General features: G+C 42.8%; 1 protein-coding gene across 7 annotated transcripts in view; it reads left to right on the top strand.

The window, feature by feature from the left end:
* EFCAB6 (EF-hand calcium binding domain 6) overlaps window positions 1-19601 on the top strand; it is a 306691-nt gene that overhangs the window by 152466 nt on the left and 134624 nt on the right. For all 7 annotated transcript variants that reach the window (XM_003905667.4, XM_031656221.1, XM_021921653.2 and 4 more), the window contains 4 exons: window positions 2839-2898; window positions 3011-3171; window positions 6081-6254; window positions 7856-8024. In XM_003905667.4, the coding sequence (XP_003905716.2) occupies window positions 2839-2898; window positions 3011-3171; window positions 6081-6254; window positions 7856-8024 (564 nt within the window). The remainder of the gene's footprint in view (window positions 1-2838; window positions 2899-3010; window positions 3172-6080; window positions 6255-7855; window positions 8025-19601) is intronic.

The raw sequence follows: 19601 nt of genomic DNA on the forward strand, positions 1-19601 counted from the left end.
ACTATAATTTAGTATAATGTATATAAAATTCCTTTATGCATAAAAGGCCTTGTGATCTGTTTTGCTAGACAGTGGGTCGGAATAGGCTGACCGTTGGTGTTGGCTGTACCCCATACCTGTCCTGCATAAGTGATAGATGCGTGTGTGAACCTGTGCACCCATGCCATGTATGTGGCGTATGGATGCCTGAGCATGTGCCTTGACTCGGTTTACTGCCAGTGCCTCAGAGTCAGATCAAGCCTGGTGGCCTGGGAGTAGAGGCAGCCGGCCATGGTAGGAGCTTGTGCACCTGCGTTCGACTCCCTGCCTCCACCTCTTATTAGCTGTGACCTGGGGCAAATAATTTACCTCTCTAAGACTCATTTCTTTACCTGTAAAACCAGGTTGATTATGGTACCACCTTGTAAGGTTGTTGGGAATTTAACAGGATAATGCGCATAAAATGTTAAGAATCTGTTTTCTTTAAAAACAAAATGTAGACACGTAAGCAATCCCTTCTCCACGTGGCAAGTGGTGTGATCTTTGTTTAGTATAAAATAGATCATGTCTGTCTTCACGCCTTCACCTTTCCAATGGCTTTCTGGGAAGACCTCTTCATCCAGTTCCTCAGGCTCCCCGGCTGCCCTTCTCAGGCCTTGGCGTGCGCTGCATCTGCTACCTGGGATTCCTTCCAGCTCCTTGTGACCTATGTTACCATCTCCAGAGCTCAGCGCCCCCAGAGCCTGCACAGGGACCCTCCCAGCCTCAGAGTCACATTTGTGGCCTGATGTGTTCCTGTCTCCACAAAGGCAGGGACCTTTCTGTTATCACTGCCCATTGTACTATAGGGGATAGGCAGTGTCAGGCACACTCACACAATCTATTGAATGAATGAATGAATGAATGATGAATGAAGGAATTGGAAAAATTAGAAAACGTAGATGTGCAATAGGCAAAAATAAAAATCACCACAAATTCTAACACCAAAGCATTGTTATTTACTGTTATACTTTGCTGTATATTCTTCCAAATCCACATGCATGCATACCCATACTTCTGTTTTTTAAAAACAGCTTTATTGAAGTATAATTGATATTCAAAAACTGTACATATTTAATGTATGCAATTTGATGAGTTTGGACACACATTTCTCTAGATTGTAGCTATTTTGTTTAAAAGCAAGACAATATAATGGCTTTTTTTTTTTTTGGAGACAGAGTCTCACTCTGTCACCCAGGCTGGAGTGCAGTGGTGTGATCTTGGCTCACTGCAAGCTCCGCCTCCTGGGTTCACGCCACATATAATGACGTTTTAGTCTATATTGTCGCTCATTAACATACTGTTAACACTTAATGTCAATGAAAAGTTCTGCTATCTAATTTTATTTTATTTATTTTAGAGACAGAGTCTCACTCTGTTGCTCAGGCTGGAGTGCAGTGACATGACCTTGGCTCACTGCAACCTCCGCCTCCTGGGTTCAAACGATTCTCCAGCGACAGCCTCCCGAGTAGCTGGGATTACAGGGGCACACCACCACGCCCAGCTAATTTTTGTGTTTTCAGTAGAGATGGGGTTTCACCATGTTGGCCAGGGTAGTCTCGAACTCCTGACCTCAGGTGATCCGCCCACCTTGGCCTCCCAAAGTGCTGGATTACAGGCTTGAGTCACTGTGCCCGGCCTACTATCTAATTTTAAAAGATACTAAATAACTGTTAAAATTTGGATGTTCATTTATTTTTTATTTTTAAAATTTTGCTGCAGTGAACATCTTGGCACTTGCTTTTTTGTATCACTCTATGATTATTTCTTCAGTTCTAAATTTTAAGAAATGGAATTATTGGGTCAAAGAATATGTTTTATTCTATTAATACTTTAATATTTTTTAAAGAGGATGATATGTATAAAGTACAGAATGCAAAGAACACAAGAGGGGATGCAGTGAAAGGAAGTTTTCTTTTCTCTGCCAGCCCCTAGCTACCGGTTCTCTTCCCCAGCGGCAGCCTTCGTCGTCGCTGTAGAGTCTAAATTATCATATTGTCAAATAGTATCCAAATGTATCTTGAGACAAAAATACCTTCCAGAAAGTTAGATCAATTTACACTCCCACCATTTCTGAAACCCCCACCTGTGCAGGCAGTTTGCTTACTTTTGCGTTTTCACCATTCTGGTAGGCAAAAATGCCATCTCGTTATTCTACTTTGCATTTATTTCATTTCTAGGTGATGGGTTTTTTCGTGTTTATTGTACTTTTCTTTAAGTGAAAATTAAATGCTATTTTTTTAACTTTTATTTTAAGTTCAGGGGTACAAGTGTGGGTTTGTTACACAGGTAAAGTTGTGTCATGGGGGTTTATTGTACAGATTATTTCATCACCCAGGTATTAAGCCTAGTATTCATTAGTTATTATATTTTTCCTGATCCTCTCTGTCCTCCCAACCTCCATCCTCATTCTCCTGAGGGTGAAAATTCTCTTATTCTCCAATAGGCCCCAGCGTGCATTGTTCTCCTCTATGTGTCCATGTGTTCTCATCATTTAGCTCCCACTTATAAGTGAGAACATGTGGTATTTGGTTTTCTCTTGCTGTGTTAGCTTGCTAAGGATAATGGCCTCCACTCCATCTATGTCCCTGCAAAAGACTTGATCTCATTCTTTTTTATGGCTGCATAGTATTTCAAGTTAAGTGTTATAGTCTTTACTTTCAGATGGGTATTAGAGTGCAAGCTCCATTGTTCAAGGTCTCAACACTAATGGCTAATTAGGGACAGAGCTAGGATTCAAGTCCAGGTCCATCTGCCTCCAGTGCTCCTAATGACTTTCATGAGTGGTATTTATTTATATATCTTCTCTTTCCCAATTAGATGAGAAAAGCATCTCCCTGTACAGATACTAAGACACCTTTCCTTCTGGCCTGGGATTCAGTAAGTAACACGTGCCTTCTTTGTGCAGATGCCTTCCTATGTGGTTTGAGGTTACTGTTACAAAAGGTTACAGATGTACAGCTTAGGAAATGTGTTTGTTCTTTAATGTTAGGTGGAAGAAATTGTTCATGATACAATTACTAGGAACCTACATGCTTTTTATAATATGCTACGGGCATATGACCTTGGAGACACAGGGCTCATTGGCCGAAATAATTTCAAGAAAATCTTGCACGTCTTCTGCCCATTTTTAACGAATGCACATTTCATAAAGTAAGTTTTTGGTAACAAAAGTAATTCGTGTCATGTTTTTCATAAGGCCTGTTCCATAATTCTAAACCTTTTCTGTGTGTTTTTAAAATATTAATAGGTAATATTGATAATAACTGCTATTTACTGAATCCTTGCTAAGCACTGGACATCGCTTAAGAGTTTGATATGCCTTATATGATATAGTCCTTATCACAGCCACGTAAGGTAGCTAACATTATTCCTTTCTACGGACAAAGAAACTGAGGTCTGGAGAAGTTAAATACTCACTCCAACTTGCACAGCTGGTGAGTTGTGAGGCCTGGGTTCCCTCCTGGGGCTCTATGATTCCTGAGCTCTCTTTTTTCTTCTTTTCTTGCAAGCAAATATCTTTCCTTTATTTTTTAGTAATATCTTGTAAAGTATTGTTCAAGATGCAAAGATTTCATCTCAGCTCTTGTGGAATGGAGACATTTTGTGTGTGCGAGTTGCAACAGTGAAATATGCTGCCTTCTGATAGAGCAAGAGCTTTGTGTACTTTTAAAACCGCAATGATCAAATATTGATAACCGAGCAATATAATGATACATAGTCAACTCATGGAGAAACCCCGTCTCTACCAAAAATACAAACTTAAGCTGGGTGTGGTGGCACATGCCTATAATCCCAGCTACTTGGGAAGCTGAGGCAGGAGAATCGCTTGAATCCCGGAGGCAAAGGTTGCAGTGAGCCGAGATTGCCCCATTGCACTCCAGCCTGGGCAGCTGGAGCAAAACTCCGTCTCAAAACAAACAAAAAAAAACCACAAAAGTCAACCAACCAAACAAACAAAAAACCATTTTGCAGTCCCATTACCATCTGCATGGTTCCCAGGCCCTCCATGAGCCTTTCACCTCTCAGGGGCTGAGACTGTGCAGCCAGGTTGCCTAGGTTGAATTAGTTCCAAACCTGGGCGAGTGACTTAACCTCTTCAAGTCTCTGGTTCTTCATCCAGATATTTCTTACTAGAGTTGTGATAAGGATCAAATGAGATCTTACACACAAAGCCTTACTACCTCAGGGCCAAGCATATAGTGAGGCCTCAGCCAGTGTTTGCTGCTGCCGCTGCTGCTGGTCTCAGCTCCAGCTATGCTGACCTGCTTTCCACTCCTTGAAAACTCTGGGCCCTGTCTTGCCTCTGGACTTTTAGACCATCTTTCCCTCTGTTCCAAATGAACAGTCTCTCCCAGCTGACCGAAGTTCAGTAAGGTAGGCGTTGTTCTGGTTTGTTCACAGTTGTGGCAACAGTAGTTAGCACAGTGCTTCATACATAGCCACATGAATATTTATGGGAGCGATTATGATACTAGTGAGCACTTATTGAGCAAAGTGTGGCTTCAGAGCTCATGCTCAGCCCCCAGCTGTATGCAGATCATCATAAGGATACCATAGGACTGTTATTACAGCTGCGATTTATTAAGCACGTATACATAGAGCATATCAGCGCCAGCGCTAACGGCTTTATGTGGATTGTCCCATTGGTCATTGCAGCAGTCCTTGGTGCTTTTATTATCTGCATTTCACGGATAAGGAAACTGAGGGACAGCAAGGGTAGGGAATGTGCCCCAGGTCAGTGGTTCTCAGCACTTTTGGTCTCGGGACACTTTTATACTCTGAAGAATTATCGAGGACCTCAAAGGCTGTTTCTCATATAGAGTATGTCCTTGTATACCGTATCAGAAATTAAAACTGAGACATTTTTAAAGTGTCATTGCAGAAAGAAGTGTACTTCCTTGCTGTGCTTTCATATAGGCTCAGGGAAAACTTGGAATTTCGAAATAGTGGTTTGTTGGACAATAATGAGGTTACAGCAGTTATAGCAAGTGTAACTGAAGGTCTCTAGTAGAGAGCCGGGTAGAAAGGCTATAAAGAAACTGAGTTAATCACTGAAAACCTACTCCTAGTTCCTCATTTACACCCTAAGCCTACAACCTTAAAAATGTTAGAAAACACAGCCTACACAAGAATACATTTTATTTGTGGTCAGAGTGAGGACATGATCACACATGTTGCCTCTGATGGACTTGACTCTATATACATAGAAGAATTGAGTGAAAAAGGCAAATCACACCTCAGTGTTAATAGAAAAATAGTTCTAGCCTCACTGATGCTCTGGAAGTGTCCTCAGACCACACTTTGTGAGCCCCTGCCTTCAGTCATGTAATTTTTTATAATTCTTTTTTTACATTTACTATATCTGCATTGCAGTATACTTTATATACAATACGCTGCACACATTTAAATGATACAATGTGATGAAATTCATCATGTCAATATCCATAAAATCATCACAAGATGTCAATCACGATATCAAATATTTTCACCCCAAAAATCTTCTATATGCCCTTTAGCAATTCATCATCACTCCCTCCTCCCACCTCCATGAAATCACTGATCTGCTGTCTTTCATGATAGATTACTTTGTGTTTTCTAGGACTTTATGTAAATGGAAGCACACAAGATATTCTCTTTTTTGTCTGGCTTTATTCACTAAGCATAACAATTTTGTGATTCATTCATTTTGTTTTATATATACCAACAGTTCTTTCCTTTTCACTGCTGAGTAGTATTCCATTGAATGGGTTTACCATAGTTTGTGTATACATTCATCTCTTGATAGGTATATGGTTTGTTTCTAGTTTCTGACTATTACCAATAAAGCTGTATATGTACTGTTTGGTTGTTACAAATAAAGCTGTATATATTTGTGTAGACACACATTTTCATTTCTCTTTGGTAAATGCCTAAGAATAGAGTGGTTGTACCGTTTTACATTCCCACCAGCAGTGGATGAAAGTTGTAGTTACTTGCATCTTCACCAACACTTGGCAGGGTCATTCTTTTCCATTTTAGTTACTCTACTGAGTGTGTTTTAATTATTTTTTAAAATTCAGACTCTGCAGTAAGATCCAGGACATTGGTTCAGGAAGAATCCTTTACAAGAAACTTTTGGCGCACATGGGAATTGATGGCCCACCCACTGTCTCTCCAGTTCATGTTCCCAAGGATCAGCTGTTAAGTGAACATTTACGAAAAGATGAACAGCAGCAGCCAGATCTTTCTGAGAGGTAAAATTAAGCAAAATGAATGCACATATCAAAACCACAGTGTCTGTCATGGAATAGGTTTTTAGTTACTATTTGTTGACTGAGTATTTTAATATTTCATCTTATAAATAAGAAAGATGGCACACTAGAAAGACAGTGATTCGAGTCAGGGAATTTTAGAGCAAGCAGAGATCTTAGGAATTATTGAATTTACCTTTTAAATTTAGAAATGAAAACACTGATGTCTGAGAGGTTTGGGGACTTGGCTCACAAACTTAGTGACTGGCCTGGGTCAAGAATTCGGGACTCCTGACTCCCAGAGACAATCTGTAGCTTCTCTATTATATACCTGTATTCACATTTACTCTCTTCCAGAAGCTTAGATTCCTTACCACCATTTAATATTTATTACAACACACATCCATTAAACCAGTTAACATTTTTTAATATGAATGATAGAATGATTAAAATGATTTCCAAATTGAATTGTAACAATAAAACATACTTAGTAAATCTATAAAAAATTAGCCTGATGAATATTCTAACTCTTCTTCCTTTTAAAAATATAGGTTTAGTTTAATGAAAAGACATTATTTTAACTTGCTCATTCATAGCTTATAATAAATTCATAATGAAAGGTAAAATGTAGAACTATTCAGCAGACTTCACTTTGTCATAGCCCTTTTAAAAAGTTCTTAAGTAAAGAGCAATGGGAGTATTTTAATGATATGCTAATTACATTTGAATACCTGGGCTTTTCAGTAGTAGCAGCTTTATAAATGGGCATAAAGATGGTATTTTAAGAGACAGGTTAAATATTCCATGATAAGATATGTCTGCTTCCTAAAACTGGTGAAAGAAGCAATGGCAATGAAACATTTCATAAAATGTAGCTTTCCCGGAGAGCTCTTAAAAATCAAGAGACGCAACAGGAGAGGAATAGAAGTCCATTCTCCATGACTGTCTCAGAGCTTTTTTTCCCCCAAAAATATGGGACCCAAGAGACTTCCAGAGAGCTGAGGAAATCACTGTCCTACAAACACCCACGCCCACACGCTCAGACACATCCACTCTGACACTCACAGAACAGCACATTCAATTTGTATTTTATAAATCAAATTGACTTATGGAGTAACTGTGGACTTCCCTTCATTTCCATGGATGTTTGATGACTTTCTTGATCTAGTTACCACAAAATGGCCTATTTCTTTCATTTAAAGCTTTCTAATGGGCTCTGACTTTAAATTTTTCCACTTCAAAAACAATATCCTTTTTCAACCCTGTGTGCCCAGTCACATGCCACCTTTGTCCAGCTCAAAGCATAATTGAAAATCTCTAGGACAATAATATTGTCTCCCTTCAAGTCCCCCTGCCCCCAGCCTGCCACTGTATATGGGCTTTCACTTGGACACTGTGCTGGGGACCTCCAGTTCTGGCCCTGGAACCTACCAGCCAGGGGAGGATAAGAAGCCCCTGAGTCACTCCACCCTTCCCAGCTAGTGAACCGAGGATGGGAAACCTTCTTACTGTCACAGGTTACATGGAAATGGGTGAAGTCTGGAGGAAGCACCCTGCCTGTGTCCGTTGGGACACCAGGTCTAAATGCCTGCTTGTGATTTTAGAACCAAGCCCACGGAGAATAAAACCACCCAGATCAAGAAGATGACCACAGAAGAAGTGATTGAAAAATTCAAAAACTGTATACAGCAGCAGGACCCAGAATTCAAAAAACGATTTCTTGACTTCAGCAAGGAGCCTAATGGAAAAATTAACGTGCATGACTTTAAGAAGGTAGGAGAATGGATTTCTCTTCGTTTCCTTCCTGCAAAAGTTCAGTTGTTTTCTTATACTAACATACTTTAAAGGACAATGGCTTATCCCAGGATGCAGCAGATCCATTTCTAGGCATCTTTCAACAATTTAAAAGGATTTTATTTTTTTTTTGGCCAAAAAATTGTCATTGGCACATTTCTTAGAGAATACTTTCAATATGGATGTGGCCAGCCTTTGATATTTACACTTTTACGTATCGGAAGCATTTATTGACGTGGTTTGGCTCTCTGCTCCATGCCTGGCACTGGGCATCATGGGGCAGCCTGCGGGTGGGAGTACAAAGCCACCCTGGCCCCCGCCTGCCAGTGGAGAGTTCCCAGTCACAGAGCTGTGGTTTGTTCCTCTAGAATGAAAAAAAAAAAAAAAATCTGGCAGTGAAATATGGGAAACTCAGAGTGCTGATTTGCATGTGCTTATGGGAACTGGTGAGTTTCTGCCAGAAAGGGCTCAGCTTGAAGGGTTCTGCATAGACTTCTCAGGAATTAATTTAAATGATTGCTTAAAATTCCTATTACGATCCCTCTAGCTAATCATCCTCAGCTATTTTTAAGGAAAGCATTTCAGTTAATATGTAGCAGTGTCCATGTGGACAAATTTAGAAGAAGGCAATGAAATATATTTCCAAGAAGAGAATAATTACATTAGTGGCCCCTTTATCCGGTGCCTGCCCCACTGCCGGGCATAGGAATGGGCTCTTTATGGATCTTATTTCTAAGCCTCCAGAATGCAGCACCACGGAGGAGCATGGACTGGAGGAGGGAGCAGGGCTACAGGCACAGAAATGGCATAGGTAGCTATTGAAATAGTCTAGACCCTCTCCCCTCTTCAGCCAGAACAAGACAAGATGTGGAGGGTCTTTTGTTGTCTGAGCATATGGGAAGAGCCAGGAGAACAGATTCAAGAAAGACTCAGGAATAAGGGGTTGAGGATAGGAAATGAGGGATATGGCATAAGACATAAGGGAATAGGCCAGGTGCAGTGGCTCACGCCTGTAATCCCAGAACTTTGGGAGGCCGAGGCAGGTGGATCACTTGAGGTCAGTAGTTTAAGACCAGTCTGGTCAACTTGGCGAAACCCCATCTCTACTAAAAATACAAAAATTAGCCAGGTATGGTGGTGTGTGCCTGTAATCCCAGCTACTCGGGAGGCTGAGGCAGAAGAATTGCTGGAACCCAGGAGGTGGAAGTTGCATTGAGCTGAGATCACGCCGCAGGTGACAGAGCAGGACTCAGTCTCAAAAAAAAAAAAAAAAAAAAGGGAATAGGGGAGAGGAAATGTTTAAAGACATTCCCAGATTTCTGGCTTGGGGACCAGGTGGCCGGTAACCAGTCATTGATGATTTTGGTGAGAGCAGTTTCGATGGAGTGAGTGGTAGCTGTGGAGCTGAATTTCAGGGGCTGAAAACTGAATGAGGGCCAATCTGACTCCCTCCGTCCCTGCCTATGTGGGGCCCTTTGTCCTCGACTGTATTTCACCCTGAGCTACGTGGCGCGGGTCCTTGCCCATAATGCATAATGATCTTGAACTCTCACAATGCTCTGCATTCTTGATTCTTAAACTCAGTTCACAAATTCACGGGAAACTAAGAATCCCTAGTCTGCCCCTGGTTTTTCAGAGTGGAAAGTGACTATCTTAGAGAAGTGTCAGTAGATGGTGGGAAGGCAGGGACTAACACCCATGACCTGAGCCCAACAGCAGCTTCTTACCTGGCCCATCTTCTGTCACCTGAGAACAACTTTGGGTCATCAGCTCAGTTGCAGGTTCTTCTGGCTTCCGGTTGTACCTGCCGTTAATAAACCAGCATCTCCTGAGTTCATGTCCCAGAGCAACTCCTGAATGTCAGTCTCATGCACCTACCTGCCTACCTGTCTTCTCCATGTGGGCACAGCCAAAGAGGGGCTGCTCTGCCTACATCCTTCCTGCTCTCAGTCAAAAACAACAACCTTTTTTTCCCCAGTTGCTCAGGCCTAAAATCTAGTCGTCTTTACTGAGTCTCTTCTTCCTCTTGTATCCACATCCAGTTCACCAACAAAGCCTGTTGGCTCCCTTCCAGATAGTTCCAGAATAGATGACCCCACTCCACTTCTTCCCCCAGCATCTCCCATGTGATTATCACAGCAGCCCCTTCACTGCCTCCCTGCTTCCACCATGGCCATGCACAGTTCATTATCAGCCCAGCAGCCAGAGCGACCCCTCACTGGAGCCCACCAAGGGCTCCTCAAACACAAACCAGGGCCCGAGACTGGCCTAGGAAACCCTGCATGGTCCATCTGTCTCCCTGACCTCAGCTCTGGTCACCCTCCCCTTGCTCAAGAAACTCCAGCCACATCAGCGTCCTCTCCCCTCAGACATAGGCTGGCTCTTCCTCGGCACCGGCCATGCCCTTTACCAGGATCCTGGCTCCTTGGGTAACTGCATGGCTCTCCCCTCGCCTCCTTCAAGTCTCTGTTCAACTGCTCTTCCTCCACCAAGGTGACCCTGACATTCCCATTGCAAATACAGCCCACCCTCCTCGCCTTCACCTCCTCCATCCTGCTTCCTGTCCACAGCACCTGTGTTGTGTGTTGCACGGCACTCACCACGTCTTTCATTTGTTTCTGCATTCTGTCTGTTTGCTTGCCCTCCCCTATTATAAAATATCCTCCAAAGGTGGACATTTGATCTCTTTTGTGTAGTGATGCTCCCCATGTGCTTTGCGCCTAGTAGGGCCCAGCGAGCATGTATTGAATGAATGAATGTGAAGAGTACCTGGCATCCCCAGTGCAGTCCTAAATGAATGCCACCCTGAGGACTGATGGACATGGGCATTCCCGGATGTGAAGCTGGTTCCTACACCTGTCTGGGCCAGTGCCCTCCAACCCCCATGCTCTTCTCTGCCCCGTGAATTACTCTGGGTGCTAGCCGACCCCAAAGGTCAACTCACTGAACAGCTGCCCTGCTGCGGGCTCTATGGCGGCAACCAGCATGCTCCTACCCCTTCCTCTTGCCTATCTGCAGGCTTCTCAGAGACCTCCCTGCTGCCTGAAGACATGTCCACAGGGAAGAGAAAGGAAAAGTAGAAACCCAACAAGGACTTTGCCGCAGTCAGTTTGGGCAGCTGTAACAAAGTACCCTGGACTCAGTGGCTTGCAGATAACGGAAATTTCTCTCTCACAATTCCGGAGGCTGGAAGTCGAGGCTCAGGTGCCAGCATGCGGGGGCTCTGGCAACAGCCTTCTTCTGGGTGGTACACTGCAGACTTCTCACGGCAGCAAGAGGGCCAGAGAGCTCTCTGGGATCTCTTTGATATGGGCTCTAATCCCATTCACATTGGAAGTTAGCGTCTAAACATATGAATCTGGGGGAGACACAAACATGCAGTCCATAACAAACTGCTATGTTGTGTTTTATCCTGAAAAGTAACAATCAATTTGCTGTGAACACAGCGAGATCAGTTTGCACTGGTTTTCCTCCTAGTGATTTGTTTGGTTTAACCTTTGGGAAAGTCCTCTTGTGACCATCTTTAAAGATCAAGAACGGTGGGGTGATTTTCAACAGTCAGACTTCTGTGGGCCTGGGTTTGAACTTCATAAGCTATAAAGCATTATGTAAATATAAATTGTCATGATTACTGGCAGAGATTGTTTATAGATCAGGGTAAACGGCTTTCTTCTATTACTGATGAAATCAAAGCTAGAAATATCATGGGCTTATACGGTAGAAAGAAAGGATTTAGGTTAGACCGGATGTAAGGCTTCCAGATGACAAAGGCTTGGGAATGTTGAATTTCAGTGGTGTGGAAGCCTTTGAACTTGACTTCTCAAGAGAGCTTTAAGTATAATGGACAATAGTAATTTTGTAATGGCAATAATAGCAATAGTAATTACGATGATGACGATCGTCACTGCTGGAATAATAATGATGATGGTGATGTGATAGCTGCACCTACCATGGACTGAGCCCCTCCAATATTCAGGCATGTGGAATTTGCTTTACTTATGTTATTTCTTCTCCTCACAGGAAGCCTATAGATATAGAGTATACACATTTCACAAACAAGGAGACCAAAGCTTAGGACCTGTGATACTGGCTCAGTGTTGTTCAGGTGTTAAGCTGTTCAAGAACTTGGACTTGAATTCTTGTCTGTCTGTGTCAGACTCAGACCCTTGCTGGGTGTAATGTGGGCCTGGCAGGTGTGAGATAGGCTTGCTGGATGTGAAGAGGCTTGCAGGATGTACCGCAGGCTTGCTGCATGTAGTAGAGGCTTACTGGGTGTAATTCTGGCATAATTCTGGCTTGCTGGGTAGATTGGGTTTGCTGAGTAATTGACGGCCATGTGTTTCAAGGTAGTATCTGGCCTCAGAGTTTAGTGAGAAGGGCATTACTTTTAATAACAATGCTTTTTAATTCTTCCTGTCCTTTTGGTCACGGATATACAGTATTCTTGCCTTCTTCTTCCCCCACATCTTGTGTGTAACCCCAGTTAGTATACCAAATGGTTGTGAAGGTTTGTCCCTGGGGAAGTGGGAGTGAAGGTCTGTGTCACAAACTTCAGGTTTCCTGACTGAGCATGCGTGTTGTTGTTCATCATTTAAACAGACGCTGCACTTAGATGTGGGCTGGTAACCTCATACTGTAAATTAGAAGTGCTAATTGTTTATTCCCACCAGCCATCTCCTTCCCTGTGCCATGGCAGAGGGTGGCTGCCTACCCCAGATCAATGAGGGAGAATGGCAGAAATAGAGTCTGCAGGTGGGTGGGGCCCTGTGGGTCCCCAGATCCAAGTCCCTGCATTGTTGCTGCTGAGATCACTGTCATAAGTCCTTACCACTGTGGCCAGAAATATTTTGTCTACTCTATAAATTATTATTACTATTATTATTATTTTTATTATTTTGAGATGGAGTCTCACTCTGTCACCCAGACTGGAGTGCAGTGGTGCGATCTCGGCTCACTGCAACCTCTGCCTCCAGGGTTCAAGCAATTCTTCTATCTCAGCCTCCTGAATAGCTGGGGCTACAGGCACCTGGCTAATTTTTATATTTTTAGTAGAGACAGGTTTTCACCATATTGGCTAACCACACCTGGCTAATTTTTGTATTTTTAGTAGAGACTGGCTTTCACCATATTGGTCAGGCTGGTCTTGAACTCCTGACCTCAGGTGATCCACCCGCCGTGGCCTCCCAGAGTGCTGGGATTACAGGCATGCCACCGTGCCCAGCCAACTCTATCAACTATATTTATTAACTATCAATAAGAATTTGTCTTCTCCCCTCTTTCCTGTTTAATATAAGACATAGCAGAGCTTCTGATTCATGTGAATTACCAGGACAGCATGCTGAATGGATGCATGCCTCCTGGCGGAGGCAGAACTCACTCAGGGTGAATGAATGCCATTCATTGGTATGAATGGCATTTTTCCATGGTTGGATGTGTGATGTCTACTGTGAGGAGGGGAAAGAGAAGGGCGCTATTCTTTCTGGAATTGTCTAGACCTGTTCTGGGTAGTTGGAAGCATTTCTCACAGCAACCCTATGATGCGGATTCCCTCTCCCAGGAAATCCTGCCTCCGTTTGTTGCTCTGACCATTCAACTCATGATCTGTCCTTTGACACTTAACATAACAATGTTCTGAACTTCTCCACCAAAGAAAATGGCCCTCTTTGACTTTTGCATTTTATTTATTTATTTATTTATTTATTTAGAGGCAGGATCTCACTTTGTCACCCAGGCTGGAGTGCAATGGTGTGATCATGCTCACGGCAGCCTCAATCTCCTAGGCTGAAGTGATCCTCCCACTTCAGCCTCCCAAGTAGCTGGAACGACAGGTGCACGCCACCAGGCCTGAATAATTTTTTAAAAAATTATTGTAAAGATGAGGTCTCACTATGTTGCCCCAGCCACTCTTGAATTCCTGGGCTCAAGAGATCCTCCTATATTGGCTTCCCAAAGTGCTGGGGTTACAGATGTGAGCCACTGTGCCCAGTGGACTCTTGTAGATTTTTAAGTGTCATTTTATGTAAATAGCAAGTCAAGAACTCGTAAAGTCAGCAAAAAACTTTAGGGTGATCTGGAGCCTTTATATTCTTTCTCTGAATCGTTTCTCTTCCCCTCTCCCTTTTCTTCATATGCTGAATTAGCAGAAAGCCCACAAAACAGTGGTTTAAATAAGAGAGGTGGTTATTTTTGTCTCTGAGAACAGGAGTCCAGATATTGCTGCTACAGGGCCAGTGCAGCATGTCATCAGACACCCTGGTTGCTTTTAGCTTTCCACAGCTCCAGGTACATCTTCATGCATGCAGGCTAGCTGCCAGAGCACCAGCCACTCCAGATGTCTCCGGCACAAAGATGGGGAGGCGTGAAGGGCAAGGCGCTTGAGCCAGCCAGCTCTTCCTTTTTTAAAAGTTCTTTCTTAGATACTCCTCCCAGAAGTTTCCACTCACATTTTATTGACCAAGACTGTGTTATGTGGCCATACCGATCTATAAGGAGGGTTGCAAAAAAAAAATATATATATATATAATTATAAATATATAATTTTATAAATACATAAATATGTATACTTATTTTGTATCTATATACAAAAATTGGGGGCTGGGTGTATTAGTATGGAAAAAGCAAGGTTGTGTTCCTATGGGAGAAGGAGGAAATACATATCAGGTAGGCAAATGTGACTGTCTGCCACCCTTTCTCTCAGTAGGCATTTTGAGGGTGCCTGTTGTACACTTAGCGTGGCACCAGGCACATGGGGAATAGGGATGTAGTGGAAGGTGCAGTTTCTGACACCAGGGGAAATGATTTTGTTGCTTTGGGCCAGTGGCCCACGGGGAACATAAGATGACAAAATACCCAAGGACACATGAGCTAAGATTAGTCTAATTGAGTCATTAGACTAATTGAGCTATACAATCTATCAGGAATTTGAGGGCAGCTTTATCATCCCAGCTTCTTGTAATTGGCTGTGTCTGATTTCTTCATTCTCTGTGAACATATTGGACATTGTTCAGCTCACTGTTGTTCTTAGTACCACCTCTGGAGACCCCATCTTGGCCTCTGGAGACAGACGTGGAACTGCAGAGCTCATCAGCAAGCTGGCTTAGGGCCCCTGAGACATGCAGTAGGGAGCCGGAGTCTGGAACAGCCCAACCCTGTGTCCCAGATTTCAGCTCCTTTCTCCTGTGCCTGCTCTGAGGCAGGGACATCTCACCCGGCTTAGCCCGAGATGTGCTTTCCTTCCTCTGTGCAGAGCACTTCCTCCCTTCGGCTGCTGTTGAAACTCATATATCCAGAGAATTTGTCTGCTCTTCACCCACTACCATGAATTCCCCACACATATTCTTTCCCACCTCGGGGACACAGACCCTAATCTAAAACAAGCCCCATGAACACTGTTGGTCATCTCATAGCTCTCAGTGGGATAAGCAAACTAAATGATTATGGTAACGGAGTGAATTAGATTTATTTATTTATTTATTTATTTATTTATTTATTTTTGAGACAGAGTATCACCCTGTCACCCAGGCTGGAATGCACTGGCATGATCAGGGCTCACTGCAGCCTCGACCTTCCAGGCTCAAGCAATCCTGCCGCCTCAGCCTCCTGAAGAGCTGGGACCACAGGCATGCACCACCACACCTGGATAATTTTTACATTTATTTGTAGAGATGAGGTCTCACTATATTGCCCAGGCTGGTCACAAACACCTGGGCCCAAGTGATCCACCCACCTCAGCCTCTGAAAGTGCTGGGATTACAGGTGTGAGCCGCCATGCCCGGCTGAATTAGATTTTTTTTTAAAGTCAAATATTAAATATTTGTATTCCTCTGGTTGTAAGTCTTTTATTAGGAACATACAACTCTGGTAAATGAAACAGAAACAGCTATTTTAAAAGCTCTTTGTTATGTATCACATCAGTTATGTGAGGGGGAAAAAACACAAAAATAAGGGAATAATAAGAGGGAGAAACAGTAAGAGTCACAGATACATCCACACAGCGCCAGAGACCCAGAGAGAGCGCACAAGAAATCCTTACGGAGTTTTCTCCCACATGTGCTGGATTAGGGGCACCGCAGGCAAGGGCCTCTGACATCACGGCATTTTGGCTGCTGTCGGCCCAGCAGGAGTTCCTGAGGCTTGCTGTGAGGCCTAATCAGGTTCAGCACACGGAGCAACGGTTCTCCATCCTTGTTCAGGGGCTTAGGAAACACCTAGAGAAACCGGTGGCAGCCTTACATTAGCAAGGGCAGCTGGTGTGTGTGTGGGGAGGAGTGAATGGGTTTAGTTCTTGAGCTTCCTGTTCCAAACAGCCTCCTAATTCTGTGGATATTTTAAGGCGATGACCAGCTTTGTGTTGAAGGTCCCTCATATCTTCAGTTTCGTCAGTCCAAGCCCCACACAACCTTCAGAAGTCATTACTTATTCCTCCATCCTCCGGTAATGCCCTTCCGCCGAGGCCACGGCCAGATTCTCTTGGCATCCAGCTATGCCCAGATGGGCTTTTCTGGTTGTTTTAGTTGGGAATGTTTGCTTGCTATAAATTGTGCTATCCTATCCAGAGGCAGATGTCGAGGTCTGTCAGTTTTGTTAGTCTTTTCAAAATCACAACTTTATTTGTGTTGTTATTTTTTTCTGTTGTATATGCGTTTTACCTTTCATTTATTTTGCTGTTATATTGATTATTTTCTTCCGTCTACTTAATTTGAGTTTAGCTTGCTGTTCTTTTTCTAATTTCTTGAAAATTAGAAATTTAGACCATGATTTTCAGCCTTTATTTCTCTAGTATATGAAGTCGTGGCTCTCTATTTCCCTGTAAGTGTTTGAACAGGTTTAGCCACATTAATATAGGTTTTGGTATACTGCCTTTTCAATATCATTTCATTCAAAATGTTTTATAATTGTTCTTGTGATTGTTTTCTTTTTCCAATGGTTTATTTTTAAAATGTATTTAATTTCCAAAACAGTTGGGATTTTATAGTTTTTTTAAATGATTGATTTTAAAGTTGATTCCATTGTGATCAGAGAATAGATTCTAAAGTCTAAATGACTTCAGTCTATCCTTTGAAATATGCTAAGGTGTGGGTTATGACCTAACATGTATAATCATTTTGGGGGATGGGAGGACAGGGTCTCTCTCTCCGTCGTCCAGACTGGAGTGCAGCGGTGCCTTCACAAGTCACTACAGCCTCCACCTCCGGGGCTCAAGCGATCCTCCCACCTCAGCTGCCTGAGTAGCTGAGACTGCAGATGCATACCACCACACCTGGCTCATTTTTGTGTTTTTTTGTAGAAACAGGGTTTCTCCATGTTGCCCAGGCTGGTCTTGAACTCCTGGGCTCAAGAAATCCACCTGCCTCCTCCTCCCGAAGTACCAGGATTACAGGTGTGAGCCACCGCGCCTAGCCATCAATTTTGAGAAATGTTTCATAAACATTGGAAAAGAATGTATGTTCTCTGTCACTGGAGGCTCAGTTTCCTACATTCAATCATATGCAGCTTAATGACAGGGATACATTCTGAAAAACACATTGTTAGGTGATTTGGTTGTTGTGCAGATATCCTAGAGTGTAGTTACAACAAACCTAGGTGGTATGACCTCCTACCCACCTAAGCTGTGTGGTATAACCTATTGCTCTCAGGCTACAAATCTGTACAGCATGGTATTGTACTGCACAGTGTAGGCCATTGCAATACAATAAGTATTTGTGTATCTAAACATAGAAAAGGTACAGAACAAATATGATATAATCTTATGGCATCACTGTAGTATATGGTCCACTGCTGACCAAAATGCCATTATGTGGTCCATAACAGTATGTCAATTGGGTTCATTTTATTAATTGTGTTCTTCAGAACTTCTATATCATTACCATATTTTTAAAAAATTTTCTTTTCTTTTTTTTTTCAGACGGAGTTTTGCTCTTGTTGCCCAGGCTGGAGTGCAATGGCCGCGATGTCGGCTCACTACAAACTTCCGCCTCCTGGGTTCAAGTAATTCTCCTGCCTCAGCCTCCGAGTAGCTGGGATTACAGGCATGCGCCACCAAGCGCAGCTCATTTTGTGTTTTTGTAGAGATGGGGTTTCACCATGTTGGTCAGGCCGGTATCAAACTCCTGACCTCAGGTGATCCACCCACCTCGGCCTCCCAAAGTGCTGGGATTACAGGAGTGTACCACCGCACCCAGCCCCTTACCACATTTTTGTGGGCTCACTCTATTAACTGATGAGTGAAGTGTGTTGAGGTCTTCCATCTGATTGTAGGTTTGTCTAGTGAGATCTTTTATTTATTTCTTCATTCTGTTGACTGTTGAATTATTCACTTAGAAGCTAATTACTGGGTACAAATAAATTTAGAATTGCTAAAACTTTCCATGAATTGTTTCCTTTATCATTATGCCATTTACCTTCAGGCCTATGCCATCTGGTAATAATGTAGTCACTTTGGCTTTCTTTCAATGAGTGTTCACATGGCATATCCTTTTCTATCCTTTTGCTTTCAAACTATCTGGTTACTTATTGAGAATAAGTCTCTTGTGGGCAGCATATAGCCAGTGAAAAAAAAATACAGTGTGATAATCTGAGTCTTGCACTTGAAGTATTCAGTCCATTCTACACGTATTTAATTATCTATATAGTTGGCTTTACATCTATCATTGTAATGTTTTAAGATTTTTTCTATTTGACCTGGCTGTCTCACGTTTCTTTTTCCGTCCTTTGTTGCCTTCTTTTAGGATTATCCAACTTTTTTTTTTTTTTTTGAGACAGGGTCTCACTCTGTTGCGTTATTTCATTTTCCTCTCTATTATTTTATGAGTTGTTTCATTCTTATATTAGTCTCACAGAAGCTGCATGAGAGACTGTGACACGCAGCCTATGTTACTATCGTCAAATATAAATCCTTGTTCGCCACTTCCCTAACAATGCTAGATTTTTAACATACTCCCTTTAGCCCCTCTTCTCTTTTGTGTGATAGTTGTTTTGCATTTTAATTTTACGTGTATTTTATTTATTTATTTACTTTTGAGACAGAGTCTTGCTCTGTTGCCCGGGCTGGAGTGCAGCGGCGCAATCTCAGCTCACTGCAACCTCCGCCGCCCAGGTTCAAGCGATTCTCCTGCCTCGGCCTCCCGAGTAACTGGGATTCCAGGTGCCCACCACCACGCCTGGCTAATTTTTTGTATTTTTGTATTTTTAGTAGAGCTTCACTGTGTTGGCCAGGCTGATCTCGAACTCCTGATCTCAGGCGATCCGCCTGGCTCAGCCTCCTGAAGTGCTGAGATTACAGGCGTGAGCCACCACACCTGGCCTTATATGTATTTTAAATCCCATGAAGCATTATTATTATTTCATATGGTAAATAATTTGTCAAATGAATCTATATATTTACTCTTGCTGCTCTTCTTTCCATCTCATATTTTGTGTTTGCACCTGGACTCATTTTTACATTCCGCCTAAAGACCTCCCTTTTGTACTTTTAATGCAAATGTACTGGCAACTAACTCTCCAAGTGTCCCTGGTTTCTTCACGTTTCCTTACCTCTTCCCCTCATGTCCTTTTCCT

Source organism: Papio anubis, chromosome 16 (genome assembly GCF_008728515.1).
Source record: "Papio anubis isolate 15944 chromosome 16, Panubis1.0, whole genome shotgun sequence".
In the NCBI taxonomy this organism is placed as follows: Eukaryota; Metazoa; Chordata; class Mammalia; order Primates; family Cercopithecidae; genus Papio; species Papio anubis.